General features: G+C 29.0%; 3 protein-coding genes across 9 annotated transcripts; 1 reads left to right on the forward strand and 2 right to left on the reverse strand.

Annotated features, from left to right (window-relative positions):
* Positions 1–814: 814 nt before the first annotated feature.
* Positions 815–8672, reverse strand: LOC106789269. 4 transcript variants are annotated; one of them, XM_014753347.1, is made up of 10 exons: positions 7568–8671; positions 6079–6462; positions 5558–5681; positions 4782–4909; positions 4380–4418; positions 3206–3291; positions 3003–3109; positions 2754–2860; positions 2446–2650; positions 815–2377 (listed from the first exon to the last, which is right to left on the reverse strand). In XM_014753347.1, exons 1-10 carry the CDS (start codon positions 8122–8124, stop codon positions 2237–2239), a joined length of 1878 nt encoding a protein of 625 aa, XP_014608833.1. In that variant the 5' UTR covers positions 8125–8671; the 3' UTR covers positions 815–2236. The 4 variants fall into 4 exon arrangements, with proteins under 4 accessions (XP_014608833.1, XP_014608832.1, XP_014608835.1 ...); XM_014753346.1 differs by having other exon boundaries at positions 3200–3291; XM_014753350.1 differs by having other exon boundaries at positions 2255–2370; positions 3200–3291; positions 7568–8672.
* Positions 8673–9050: 378 nt separating this feature from the next.
* Positions 9051–10855, forward strand: LOC106789275 (putative uncharacterized transmembrane protein DDB_G0290641). Of its 2 annotated transcripts, XM_014753358.1 has the most exons (6): positions 9051–9314; positions 9430–9595; positions 9688–9846; positions 9932–10278; positions 10355–10532; positions 10724–10835. In XM_014753358.1, the coding sequence occupies exons 1-6, from the start codon at positions 9105–9107 to the stop codon at positions 10825–10827; spliced, it is 1164 nt and encodes a 387-aa protein (XP_014608844.1). In that variant the 5' UTR covers positions 9051–9104; the 3' UTR covers positions 10828–10835. The 2 variants fall into 2 exon arrangements, with proteins under 2 accessions (XP_014608844.1, XP_014608845.1); XM_014753359.1 differs by lacking the exon at positions 10355–10532 and having other exon boundaries at positions 9932–10318; positions 10724–10855.
* Positions 10856–11093: 238 nt separating this feature from the next.
* LOC106789277 (replication factor C subunit 4) lies at positions 11094–14265 on the reverse strand. 3 transcript variants are annotated; one of them, XM_014753362.1, is made up of 6 exons: positions 13620–14265; positions 13176–13451; positions 12078–12471; positions 11542–11655; positions 11396–11479; positions 11094–11230 (listed from the first exon to the last, which is right to left on the reverse strand). In XM_014753362.1, the coding sequence occupies exons 1-6, from the start codon at positions 13730–13732 to the stop codon at positions 11144–11146; spliced, it is 1068 nt and encodes a 355-aa protein (XP_014608848.1). In that variant the 5' UTR covers positions 13733–14265; the 3' UTR covers positions 11094–11143. The 3 variants fall into 3 exon arrangements, with proteins under 3 accessions (XP_014608848.1, XP_014608849.1, XP_014608850.1); XM_014753363.1 differs by having other exon boundaries at positions 13631–14263; XM_014753364.1 differs by lacking the exon at positions 13620–14265 and adding an exon at positions 13535–13616.

The following is a 14265-nucleotide window of genomic DNA, read 5'->3' on the forward strand; positions in this document are numbered from 1 at the left end:
CATGCCTCTTTAACAGGGTGTATTCTCTTTGTATTATCATATTTTTTTATATAAATAGATTATATATACATATACATAAACTTACTTTATAATAAGTTTGTTTAAAACTAAAGAAATGTAATGTTTTACGAAAGTTGTATCTTGACGAAATACGATACACATAGAAATACACGAATATGACATATACCTATATTATCTAATATATTTACATAATTTTAGATTGTTATATGGAGAATAGTTCAATAACTATTACCATCTTAAATATGCAAAACTATGAAAATTAGAAAAAAATGTCTTCATTAACGAAATGAAAACTTAACAAAAAATCGTTGTCATCATCGTATCATGGTCCCTTCTATATAGTTTAAGTTTTGTCAAACAATCATTTCTACAACTTTCGTTAATTAAAAAATGTCGGAAGCGGTAATAGTTATTGATTCACTCACATCAATAGATACAAGTCCAAAAAAAATATATTTATACTTAATAATTAGGTAACTAAAATGATTAATATCTGTCACGTTGGTTTCAATTATATCTATATAAATTGATATAAATATTTAAAAAGCATGAAATGTACATATTAACACATACAATATTCTAAAAATAAGTATTTTATTTTCCAATTAGCATCTTCAAAAAATATCAATAACCGCTTTTTAAAAATTCTTTTTAATGGAATTATATTATAATTATACATACAGCACTTCGCACAATTGTAATTTTTTATACTATTCCATAAATATACACAATGTTGTTCTTTTAACAAATATAAGGCAATGATAAAAGAACTTTATAAACAGTGTTAAACGTGTGAAAATGATATATTTAGATAAAATATTATAAATAGTTAACTATTGGTAAAACATATTCATAGCAAAACAATATAAAATATACACAGTATGTCATTTAAGATGATCCACTGAAATATCATTGAAATTACAAGAGTACGAGAAAATAATAAAAACCAATATTAATAAAATCTGAATTACGCGCGTAAGTATTTTTACCATTTTTATGAGTGAAGGCATTAATAGATAGATATCAGGCATTATTAAAGACATTTCTTTAGTTTCTTTATATATATCAAATTCCATATTTGTTGTTCATCGCATTTAGGTGAATTCGCTGCTATAATCTTGAATTAATCTTACAATTAGTAGTAGAATGTGTATTTTAGATTTATACGATAATAAATTTAATAGTTAACACTATCTTTTATGTGCATAAACATATGGTATGTAATTTGAAATAATTTAATTTGATGATCAAGATAATACATACAGATCTGGTAAAATAAAAAATATTTAAATCAAACTAAGATCTTCATCTCTTATTAAATTTAAATTATACAAGTTTTTTAATCATGTTTAATCTATTACATTTATGAGGAAACTTTAAAATTGCATAAAACATTAAAGTTACTGTTTAAATTTGAAATAAGAAATAAAATATTTCATTAAAATATTTCATCTATCACTAAAACAGTTAAAAGCACACAAAATAAGGTTATTATAATTATATAATAATCAAGCTTTGAGTTAAAAATAAATCATTGTAAATAATAAAATAGTAATTAGGACTGTATCAACAAGACTTGTATTGTGCTTATTTCGATATTATCTTAATCATAATTGTATAATAATAACCTTGAATTTTAAAAAAAAAACTCAAATGCATGTTCTAATATTGTTTCATTATATAATAACATCGAATTTCTTATATTTTTTGAGCTTCACTAAAATGCAACTCAAAGAGTTTCTCATTTGTCTCTTTTATGCCTTTTTTGCTTTTATGAATAATTATACTATGCGTAGAAAAATAAATTCATATTGCCACAATATGATTATAAAATAAGAAATAAAATATTGAGCCCAACTTATATTGTCTTCTTTCTCTCTATAAGAATATCTTTCTTTCGTTTTTAATTTATTAAAACGATTTAAATTTGCAAGCTCTTTCTCAGATTTATGTATTAGTAAAAATGAAGATGTATGATTTATTTCTATTTTAATCTTATATCACATTGCATATAATTTTCATACTTAGCGCTTTATCATTAAACATCCACCAATGTTCTTTTTTTAAAAATTCAACTCACATTTCTTTCTGCTTTACTTATATTCAACATTAGCGAGGATCGATATTTGTTAGCTTCGATATTTATCTTCAACTTCTTGCACGATTAAGAAGATAATGTTTGACGTCTTTGTACGAAGAAGGATGGAAAGGAAGGTCAAGATTCGTATATCAAACGTTGATAATGAGGAAATATTTCCCAATTTGGAAGGTGTAAGCCAAATTCTAATGCGACGAGTACAGCAAATTCAGATGTTATCAGATCCTTACGATTCAAGCGAAATACACTTTCTATCCTCTGTAAAATGTTTTAAGATCAATTATTAATAAACGAACGATTATAAATTTACCAATAAAAATAAGTACCTCGATCAACGATTTTAAAACATCGCCTTTAACATCATTTAATTTTGCTGCAAGAAGTAAACAAGCACCTGCGCACAATTTGCGGGTTTGTTTGGTCACAATATTACGAAGAATTAATTTTTCAAAGTATACGTAAGCCATCGCCACAGTCAACATATCAATGCCATACTCTGTCTTTGCTATCTTTCGCATCTCTCGTTTTAAACTATAAGTTTAAATTAATCAGAAAATATTCACATCCCTTTTAAGATATATTATATAGGGTGTCGGAAAATAATGTTACCACACAATAATGTTACAATACATACCTACGTAATTTACTGAGCGTTAGTTCTATATGTGGAAACTTTTCCTTAAACTTATCATTCAATTCTTTTTTTAAATCGGAAGGTTTCACATAATCAATTACCGATGCCTATAAAAAAAATATTATATGATAACATTTAAGAGAAAAATATTCACTTGACAATAACTTGCTTTTACTTTACTAACAAAAACAGTTTACACGCACGCGCGCGTGTTGTATTATGTATATATATATATAAATAAATAAATACCATATATGACGTAAAAGTCAGGAGAGTTCTATGCTTCCCTGCAATAAGTTCTGGATCATCTAACAAATTTGGATTGTATTGCAGGGATTGTTCGTCCCAATCATAAACTAAATAAATTGAATAAAAAATTATTAGAAATGGTATTTAAAAACTAGTCATTTTGCTAATTATCAAGTAGATCATATATTATTATATACATTTACTGATAGGATCAGCACCAAAAGACAACGGAGGAGATTCAGGAGCATTGTGCTGCAAACGATGTGTTGCTGTGTCATATGAAAGACACCTGTAATAATAATAACAAAAAATATTAATTATCTATTATGTAAGATTTACATACTCCTATAAATAAAATTACATATGTTGACATGCATATAGTAAAAAATACAATGCGGATGGTAAAAATAATAATAATAATAGTGAACTAAACTAAGTAACACACATGTAATATTATTGTATATTAAATATGTATATCAAAGTTACTGACCATTATAAGTAATAGACAAATTTACGAAAGAAATAAAAACTTATGTTAAGTTGTATTCTGGTTTTTTGTGTCAAAAAGATAAAATGCCATTAATCCCTACACACTCAGCGATACAACTTTTAAATACATGTAATTTCTCTCTACAACTCTCTATAAATTTTTATATTTATTTTCTTTAAAAATTAATAGATATGATAATCAAATACCGTGTGTTTTTTTATTTTTCGAGAAGGAGATTTCCAAAGGCTGCTACTACTTATTGACACGAAAAATTGAAATACTCCCTTAAAGTGTAAGAATTTTTTGTAAGGCTTTTTGTGTAAGAATGACCATACATCCACTGTGCGAATAATGTGCAGATGAAAGAAATTATTAATGCCATTTAAGTAATATTTAAATGAATTTTAGGACTTATCATATTTACTTATTTACATAGGATTTATTTAATTTAAATATAATTAAAATACGATCATCATTATAATTAAATAATCAAGAAATATCTTATCTAATATCTTATTTTTTAATTATTCTTTGTTAAATAAGAACATTCTATAATCCGCTAACTCAAACTCAAAATTTCTATATTAGTGTATCTTTAATTTTCTTATTGTACAGTTTAGTTTTAAATACTTTTAAATCTATTACTTATTTCCCCCATTTATTTTCCGTCGATGAACGGAAAAAAATAAATATAAATACAAATGTAAAATAAGATATCCATAATAAGGAATCTTTTTTCTATGCAGAGTGCTAATTTTACGACTGGTCTACACCAAGCACATGTCGTGCAAAAAAAACAAATTTCGCTTACAATCCTAGCTTGCTTTGTCTACAATTATATTTGTTTTTTTTTCTGCGGAGGGGGAGAGGGTTAAAATAACTTTTACCATTTCGTGTGATCCAAGTTCCATGTTATAGTTTTTGTCCTGCAAAAAGATGATTTTGAAGCGATGTTGTTAAAGAATGTGATTGAATGTGAAAAAAGTATCTTATATTATTATAATACTATTATTTTAAAAAATGTACGATACGAGAAACTTATGAAGTAATGATATTAGAAATTTCTATTAGTTGTGAGAAAAAAAGAGATTAAAGGGAAAAATAATTTAACGCACGATATTAATAAGAAAAGATAACTGATACACGAATGAAATTAGTGAACGGTAATAATTCATTCTAAATATGGCAACGTATATAATGTGCGTGCTAATACAAATGTAGATAGATGCTTTGGACACATACTTGAAACATTCTTCTAAAAATAAAATTGCTTTATCTTGAAGAAATACCTTTGTACCGGGTGATGCTTATTTGCTATAACATGAGATAATTCTATCGTTTCACTCTCGGTCGAGAATAATTTTCTCTCTCTTTGAAATTGTCTCGATGGCACCAACAATCGTTCGTAGGATATTTCCTGGAATAGAAAAAGGAAAGAAAAAAAAAAACAAAAAAGAAGAAAATGAAAAAAAAAATGCAATGCAGAGAGAGATTTGGATACAATTAATACTAAAAATAAATCTCTTTTATATAAATAGTATCGTAAATATCCGAAATCCGTTATGTGTATATCATCCATTTCTACCAGATCAGTCAAAATTAATTTCTATTTAATTATTCTTTTTAATTTTTTTGCTCTTTTTTATATTTTTAATTACTATTCGATGTCAATTGAGAATAAATAAAAAACTGTTTTAATAAAAAATATATAAATGTATAATTTTATTACTGGTTTTTTAGCGATTCTACAGTAACTTCTGCTTCTTACTAAATTATAGTGTCTAGATGAACTGATAATATGGTAGATCAGAATGTAATATTTCTAAAGGAAAAAAAATATCGTTAACATAATTGTTTGATTAAAAAAAGAAAAAGAGCAATTTTTGTTCTTCAAGGAATTTCTTTTTTCTCAAAGTTGCACTAATGACTACTTAAAATGCAAAGTATATATGAGTAATAGTAATTTCGGATTCTTATTAATGGAATCACGATATAATCGATTTCGGAAATATATGGTAAAATAAATAAAAATAACGAATCGTAAATTGATCATTTAAGTATATACCTGTCCGTCTTTAGCTCTTTCTATACCAAGAAGACCAAATGGATCGATAGTGTCATTGATAGCAGACAGCGGTCTTTGAGATGAAACGTTTTTCCTTTTTCCTGTATCTCTCCTCAGTTCGGACCTATAAATAATATATATTATAAATAAAAAATATTATAAATATTATTATAAATATAATTATATAAAACAATGTAGAGAGAGACTCTGTATATTATCACCAGAACACAGTGTTTCGCTCAATGGACGAAAATAAGTAATTTCAAATGTAAAATCTAAAATATCTGAATGTGTCAATTCATTGTTCAAATTGGAGTACGAAGTTTGATACAAAAATCAATATCCTTTTAAAAACATGCGTTATAAGCGAAATATTTGTTTTTACAGTTTCATTTGTAAAAGTTGATTTTAATACCAAGTTTTTTTCTTCTCACATCTTATATACGTGGAACACACTGTACAGTGTAATGTTTTATCTATTCATTAGATATTTTTTATTATCATTTTTTATCTCTACTTACCAACTTGAACGACCCTTGTTGTAAGGAAGAGTCGAGAATATTAAAAATGGAACGTATTTATCAGAAACCAAAACAAGCCTGTCGTCTCCAAATTTTTGTCTGTTAGCTGGTCGTTGTACCAATCGTATCGCTTTCGTAATCTCTGGTATATTATTAGTAGTACCGGTTTGTTGTATGTTATTGTTGCAAGATGATTTTCCCTTTGCCTTAGAAAATGTTGATTGCGATTTGGAACGAAGCGAACCAATGCTTTCATTGCTGCTATTACATCGATGCTTTATATCTTCGGATAGCGTTGATGTTTGATGACTTATCCGTTTTTTATATTGCAACGAGCCAACGCGTCTCTCGAGCAAGGAATAATCGCTCCCAGTTGTTCCAGTGCTGCAGCATCAATCATTCACGTTATCTTAATAGATTTTATTATTAATGCATTTAAAAACCAATGGTACCATATATGATATAATTCATCACACACACGCGCGCACACCCACACAAATAAAGTCTCTTTAATGCTTTTTTTGTAAGCTTAAATCATTGACTTGATACAATATAATAATGCAATATTATAATATATTTATACTGTCTATATCATTACGAATTTTTATCTCGAAAAACAATAAGTTTGAGGACAATTCTTTAGACTAGAGTTGTCTAATTTAAAGGGGGAGATATATTATAGCAATTATTTATTTTTTTTTTGTGTAAGGTTTCCAGATCGACTTAATTTTTTTAAATGAACAGCTACATTTTTTATAATAACAATATGTTCTATGCAAAAAAAAGAAATAAATTATAGAGAGATAACTGCGATTATTATTTTTTGCATGTAACACAGGTCTCCTCAATGACCCAGTTTTAACTATGACATAATATTATTTCTGGTCAAAAAATGAAGAGTATCTTTCAATGATATCAATAGGATTTTTAATTGTCCTGAATCCTGAATCAATAAGAAATAAATTATCATTGAAATCATTTGTCGGTAAATCAAATTATTCCCTAATTGTAATAAGATTTGAATATGTACACTAAGAGACGTAATAGTTTTTTTTCTATTATGTTTTAAACGTATAATCAGGCTTGTAATAGAATTTGCGAATTATAGAAGACTTCAAAAACGCATTATAATAATAGCCATTAAAATAATTCTCAAATACGACAGTGTATACGACAATCTTATACATATTTACAATCGACAATCATGCATAATATTAACAAATAAAAATAGTTAAAATAGAACAACCCTAAAATCCATTATTTCGTATAAAACAGAGAGGGACAAGAGGAGGAGAGAAAATATAATCAACTTAGATGGTTTTAATCAACTATGACGATTATCGTAAAAACCATCGATTGCTGGCTGAGAAAGATTACCATAGTAGGGATTAGATAATTAACAAAGACAGATATATCTTATATAACGAGTCGGAATGAAGTTTTGAGAATAACACACGATGAAAAAATAAAAAAAAAGGGAAGATTTTACCGTTCTCTAAAAGAACCGGTATGCAATCCAGAAGAAGGTAAATGTGGATAGTTTCTTTCCTGTTCTAGGAAGGCAGCTACAGCCACCTTAGCGGGGACAAGAGATTCATCTGAACAATCAATCGAATCTCTGCGCCTTGCACTGTTTGCACAATAAATTTGTTTATGAGAGTCGCGAGGCGAGGACGAGGAATCAGCACCAGACGGACAATCTCGTCGGTAACATTGTTTTTCATCTTGATCGATAGTCATTGAGCTGTCAATATACTGTCTCGAGGACAATAATAAAGGTGAGCTTGTTTCCTCGAAGGAATCTTCTTCGAATTCGAATCTCGATGTCGAACTTCGTCTGCGGTTTTCCCCACCGTCGCTCAAAGTTCGCGCGTGTTCTGCAACCTTTCTTTCACCCCCGATTCCACCGGCCCCAGGAAAGGTGGGCTTGCGCGATAGAATTGCCAGTTTTGTATCACGATGACTTCCATCGAGAGAGATGTTCGATAGAAATGTCAATGCGGCCAATCTTCTCCGAGAATGGTTTTTCTTCAGGGCCGCTGCCATTCCATGCGATCTTTGGCGCTCCCAGTTGTTGCTGTTGTTGTTGTTGTTGTTGTGTTAATTTGTTTTTACTCTTATTGCTATAATTACTACTATTACTAATGCTGTTGCAGTTGCCTTTGCTTTTGTCTTTGCCGTTGCTATTGCTCCACTTCTCTCTCTCTCTCTCTCTCTTTTTCTGTGTTTCTTCCTCTGCCAACTCTTCTTCATCGACTGTTGCACCGCTGTTAAAAAGACAACAGCGGTGAATAGGACGAAACGCTGCTGCCGACGACGATGACGACGACTGCTGAAGTGGACAAGGCCAACCACTAAGATCACGATTCATCGTCACTGTTCTTACACTTAGTTCTGACCTCGAGTCTCGACGATGCATTCCTTATATTCGTATATAACCGCACGTCGATCTTACTCTTCATTTTGACTTCGTTATCACTCATAAAGATCGCTAAATAACACTCTTTTCTCTAACCCTGAAAACGTTCCAATATTTCTACCAAGTCTACACAGAACTACCAGTTCAACCAGGAGTCAGGAAATGAATGATTTGCGACTGATCCAAAGAATTAATCGAAACGGGTTTTCTCTTAGTTTATGACTTTGTCAATAGAGCGCGTTATAGCCGACGCGGGAAATATAAACCACGGCGCCAATTTTACTACCGTGTGACCATTTTTAAATGCCTTTTTATATTAACTTATTATTATTATTATTATTATTAACAATGAGAGATAGGAACTTTCTTAATTATAATTTCGTTGAATTATAATATGTTACTTCGAACCACAGTCTCAAAATCATATGTTTTGAATAATATTGATTATTTATCTGTAAATATATATATATATAGACAATAAATCATGCGAGGAGTATAATAATCGATATATATATATATTGCGATTAAGACTTATTGTGCGAAAAATAAACGCAAATGGATGCAAATGTTTTGATCTGCCAAGTTCTTTGATGTCAATACAAATGCTATGCTTATCTTTGCATTATTTTTAACTTTCCTTATTCTATCGCATGGTAAAATTCGTCGGAACAATGATATACTCGTAAATGATGAGGATCAATTCTCTGCTATGTCACAAGAAATATATCATTTATCGAATTATGATATAACATTTTGGATTAGACGTTTGCAAGTAGAGCAATATGCTTTTTTAGAGAACAGAGATTATTTTTATAATGTAAGAGATCAATTTCACAATTATTAATACATAATAATGATTATTTTAAATATTAAAAAAAAAAAAAAAAATCTAATTTACTTTTTTTTATATTTGTTTCATCATACACATTTAGGTTTTTGTAGAATTAGACGATTTACCATTTATAATGAAGATTATTAATAGTTATTACGCGATCAAATTATTTTTTCAACTACACAATTGTTCAATTTTCAATTTTGGAAATTTACATTCATTGAGATTGACAGAATTCAGGAAATTCAATTATATGCTCGCAGAAGGTACGGTATAAATTAACGTCAAAGTACAAGCTCATAAAAAAGCTTATATATTTATAAATTTTTGTTTGTAATTATTCCACAACAACAAATAGTCAACAATTATTCAGCTCCAAAGGTCCTCGATATTAATGAAATTTATCTTTCCATTGATGACTATTTCCAAAAGAATATATCTATATGCACTCTAGAAAAAGGATTAAATAACAATAGCCGGAAAAGCAATGGAGTATTTTATAATAATGATTTTAAAGGTACTTGCAAACAATGTTTCTATACCATTTGTAAACATAAAATGTCAGAGATTGACAAAATTTGACAAAATTGTTTTCCAAAAAGAGATCCTGTTAGTAACTCCAAAATATATGAAATCTATGAGATCGTTGGGTCGACACCTTTTGCAAAGCATAAATCATGATAGGTATGGATATGGAAATACGGATTACAGTGCAGAAGGAAACAAATTTGCTTATCAAGAATATAGACGATATAAAGATTCGATCATGAGTGAAAATAAAGATGAGATTGAAAATGATGGTGAGAATAACGATGACGATGATGACGACGACGACGAAGACAACGACGACGACAACGACGAAGAAGAAGATTATGAGATTGACGATGAGACTGCAGGAAAAGAAGAAAACGATAATATCGAAAATTTAGAGGAGGAAGAGGACAATGAGGTTACCGACACGGAGTCAACTGTCGAATACCATGATTATGGTTAGTATTTATTTGTTTCCTTCCTGATTTTTCTAGTTGGGACATCAAAGCATTGGATCTAAAGCTCGCATGACAAGTTTCAATCGTATCATATTCCCTTATCCAAGTAAGAAGCAAAGGCAGCATTCGAGAAAAGAAAATATCAGAATCAGATCTGTTACTGAAGAATGCGATGAGGAAGAACCAACAGAAGAACCGCAATATTATGATTACGGTGAGGGAACGTAGAGAGTGAGAGAGAAATAAAAAGTTTAAAATTCTACGTTCCTTACCCTCTTAATAATTGGATAAGTACAGTATAGAATTTTAAATATGGTTATTTTAAAATATAGCATGTAAAATACATTTTTATATATGATATTGTACAAGTAAATAGTTAATATAATTAAAATTTTGTTTTTTCAGAAACAAATGGTCATGACGCATCACTTGGAATCATACATAAAACACAAATTCAACACTTTATAAGATTGATAATAATACTTATACTCATTATTTGTTGGATATAACAACATTAAAAATAATTTCATTTTGAAAGAAATTTAACTTTATTTAAAAATATATACGTGCATCTCTCTTCTATTACTTTAATTTAATTAGCTGTACCGCCAGAAATGCTCATACAGATTCCTGGCGACTTTGATACTCAAAGAAAAGTGATTAGATCACATAATAGAACTATTCAATATTCTTCAATACTTATGTTAAAAAAATATAAAATATTTTTATTTTATTCTCAATATATGTAGGTATATATTAAACATACAATTCCATGTAAATGATAAAAAAAAACGTTTGATTTTTATTTGGCAAGAAAACTTTTGTTCAATTGTATACCTTTATAATACAATAGCAAAGGTCCATAAGTTGTATATATTCGCTGCCTCCTTCCAATAATCTGTAGCTACATTGCTAAAACATAACAAAAATATTGTTATATTACTCATACGCATTATACCCTATGTATTTCATTTTTTTTTTAAACACGGTATTTCTCCGTAATGTTGTATCAAACTTTGAGGGGGACAATAGATGAAGATGATTATATATTTAAAAATCTCTTATATTTTTATTTACCCCAAGTTTTTCTGCTATTATTGCCTTTTGCTTATCCGAAAATTCATTGGAATAAATTATTCTTTCGTTTAGTTGTTCTATTACCTAAAAGAAATGTCAATAAAATGTAAATAACAAAATGTCTTGGCAAAAAATTAAAAAAATACCTGTGAAGTTGCGAAAGCTTCTAGTAAAAAATCTTCTACGAATGTTTCAACCTTATTATTATCTTTAGATTTACATACATCCATTAAATTGTCAAGCCAATCGTCGGGAACAAACTGTATAAATAAATATTAATTATAGTAAATAACGTGTGTGTATGTGTGTAAATATATAATTCTTCGAGAAGAAACCTGACTTGGATAAACAAACATCGGGTATATAATAAAATTGTATATAATAGCTGTTTATAGTAAATATAGCATCGGTTAAAGTAACTGTTATTTAAAACGGCTAGAGTCTATAAGAGTAAATTGTTATTCAATTTAATTTATTAAAAAGTATTGTTTTGCTCCTTATTTTTGTTTAAATATGATAAAAATATTATAAAGTTCTTTTGTCTTTAAAGCTCTTTTTATAAAATATATAAAGCTTCAGATTTGAACGCAAGTTAGGCTTCTTCAGAATGGTAACTACTAATTCAGTTCACAAAAAATGTATTATTATTTTGAAGTTAATAAAAAGAATTGGGTATAATTACACCAATAATTTCAAGCGCGTCATTGATCGTAACTTCTATGCCTTTCCCTTTTAATCTTGCGACAGATTGTAAACAAGTAATGGCACGTCTTAAATCACCACCCGAAGCTTCTACAATTTTAACAAGAACTGGCTTTTCAGCTTTCAAATCTTCTTTCTCGCATATATATTCCAATCGTTCAATAATTTTCTCTTCCCCAAGTGGCTTGAATCTAAACTTTGTACAACGTGACGTCAAAGGTTCTATGATCCTTGATACATAATTACAAATTAAACAAAAGCGCGTACTATGAGATTCTTTTTCCATTGTACGACGAAGAGCTGCTTGCGCTGCATTAGTCATACTGTCTGCTTCATCCAAAATAATAATTTTGAATGGAGGACATTTGTTTCCGCTAAAAAATATGAAATTAATTTATATAAATATATCTTAAATCTATATATACTAAATTTATATATATAATATTCGAGAGATAAAATGGTCAATAAATTATATATGCCTCAGTGTAATATTGTTATCATAGAGAATAACAAAGCAACAAGTACAATGTTAAAACATAGTACTACTATGTCTGCTTGCAATAAGAGATCAAAAGTTAATAATATCTCTAATATTTCTTATAATCCTTCAAGCAATTTTATATTTAGTTGGTAATAAGAGTTAAGAAGATACTTTGTTCAAACTCCTGAAAACAACTAAGCAAATTCTACTCTAAATAATTGTACGATTGTTACTTCAATTAATCTCTCAGACCTTTTACTGAAACATCATTGGCAATGAATATCTGTAATAAATATATATATATACAAGCCATACACATGTCAAATGAATTAACTCCACAAAACAAAAAATAGGGAAAATTGATAAAATAATATACATCGTTGTATAATTTATTAGTAAATGACAATACAAATTGTTATCATTCAATGATATTAAGTCTAATTTTTACAATTATCTATTTTAAACATCAAATTGCTATAAGTACCGATCGTAATAAAATTGAAAAACATTCTTAAAGCGGAGTCAAACACTCATGCCTGTGTAATATATATATATTAAAAGAAAGAAAAATGCTCTTAAAGAAGATTATATACTTACTCTTTTTTTATGCTTCCAGCAGTAAGTTGGGCGAATGATTTGATCTTATCCCTTACTACTAGTATCCCTCTTTCATCGGAAGCATTTAATTCTAAAATTCTTTCTTTGTACATCGTACCAAATAATTGCCTAGCCGCTGCTAGAATAGTACTAGTTTTACCAGTACCAGGTGGACCATAAAATAATAAATTTGGAAAGTCACCACCATCCATGCATTGTTTTAATACTTCTACGACTTCTGCTTGCTCAACTACATCTTCAACTGTTCTTGGTCGACTATAATGATTAATGACATATAAAAATAGTTAAAAAAAAAAAAAAAAAAAATCAGAATTAAGCAATAACTCAAGACTACGTACTATAAAACTAAATATCGTTAGGTGATATGGAAAAATAATAATTAATGAAATGTAATAAGGTTAGATGATAGAAGAAAACATTTACTATTTTTCTACCCAGGGTATTAACGACTCGTCTCGTTCTTCCTTTGTACGAGAAGAAGAAGGTTTCTTCGTGTCTCCTGCACTCAATTTACCTACTTTCAAAAAACTTTCCATACTCTCTTTGATTACAATTATATTTTAACTCAATTAAGAATTTCCCGCTCGAATCTTGCATTAGATAAATTATACTAGTGATTATACCAGTGATTATTATATACGGTGCGTTCCACTAAGCGCTCACAACGATCACGCTCACGACCACAGTTTTTCCCGTTCCACTTACCTACGAGCGTTACTGTCCTAAATTCAAGTGGAATGGACTATGGTGCGTTTTGAGCGTGGAGGTAATAATACAAATGGCGAGGTAGTGAAAAGAAAGTAAAAGATTAAAGAGGTTAAGATTTAATCTGTAATCCTTCATGTCAGTTTCACGATCGCCATTTTTATTGTTGTCAGTTTCAAAAAAACCGCTAATTTTCTCAACGCTCACTACGACCCACGTTTTCAGATGGGTCGTTGCGGGCTTCGCGTGAGCGTTAGTAATGACGTCATGAGTGACGTTTTCGCCGCGACCACAACGACCGCGGTTGTTATGTGGAACGACTAAAGGAGCATTTTGATCGTTGTGAGCGCTTAGTGGAACGCAC

Source organism: Polistes canadensis, unplaced genomic scaffold (genome assembly GCF_001313835.1).
Source record: "Polistes canadensis isolate GaletaPanama2010 unplaced genomic scaffold, ASM131383v1 scaffold_173, whole genome shotgun sequence".
Lineage (NCBI taxonomy): Eukaryota > Metazoa > Arthropoda > Insecta > Hymenoptera > Vespidae > Polistes > Polistes canadensis.

What these genes read in the sequence shown, in the direction of transcription:
- LOC106789269 (XM_014753346.1), bottom strand. Translation starts at nt 8,124, where the DNA reads ATGGCAGCGGCCCTGAAGAAAAACCATTCTCGGAGAAGATTGGCCGCA. An exon ending in TGACTTTTACGTCATATATG is followed by an intron (nt 2,861 to 3,002) that starts GTATTTATTTAT and finishes TTTTTTTTATAG; the next exon opens with GCATCGGTAATTGATTATGT. An exon ending in ACGCTCAGTAAATTACGTAG is followed by an intron (nt 2,651 to 2,753) that starts GTATGTATTGTA and finishes TTAAACTTATAG; the next exon opens with TTTAAAACGAGAGATGCGAA.
- LOC106789277 (XM_014753362.1), bottom strand. Translation starts at nt 13,732, where the DNA reads ATGGAAAGTTTTTTGAAAGTAGGTAAATTGAGTGCAGGAGACACGAAG. An exon ending in GCTGGAAGCATAAAAAAAGA is followed by an intron (nt 12,472 to 13,175) that starts GTAAGTATATAA and finishes CATATTTTTTAG; the next exon opens with CGGAAACAAATGTCCTCCAT. An exon ending in TAATAGCAGAAAAACTTGGG is followed by an intron (nt 11,231 to 11,395) that starts GTAAATAAAAAT and finishes GTTATGTTTTAG; the next exon opens with CAATGTAGCTACAGATTATT.
- LOC106789275 (XM_014753358.1), top strand. Translation starts at nt 9,105, where the DNA reads ATGCTTATCTTTGCATTATTTTTAACTTTCCTTATTCTATCGCATGGT. An exon ending in AGGAGGAAGAGGACAATGAG is followed by an intron (nt 10,279 to 10,354) that starts GTTACCGACACG and finishes TGATTTTTCTAG; the next exon opens with TTGGGACATCAAAGCATTGG. An exon ending in ACCGCAATATTATGATTACG is followed by an intron (nt 10,533 to 10,723) that starts GTGAGGGAACGT and finishes TTGTTTTTTCAG; the next exon opens with AAACAAATGGTCATGACGCA.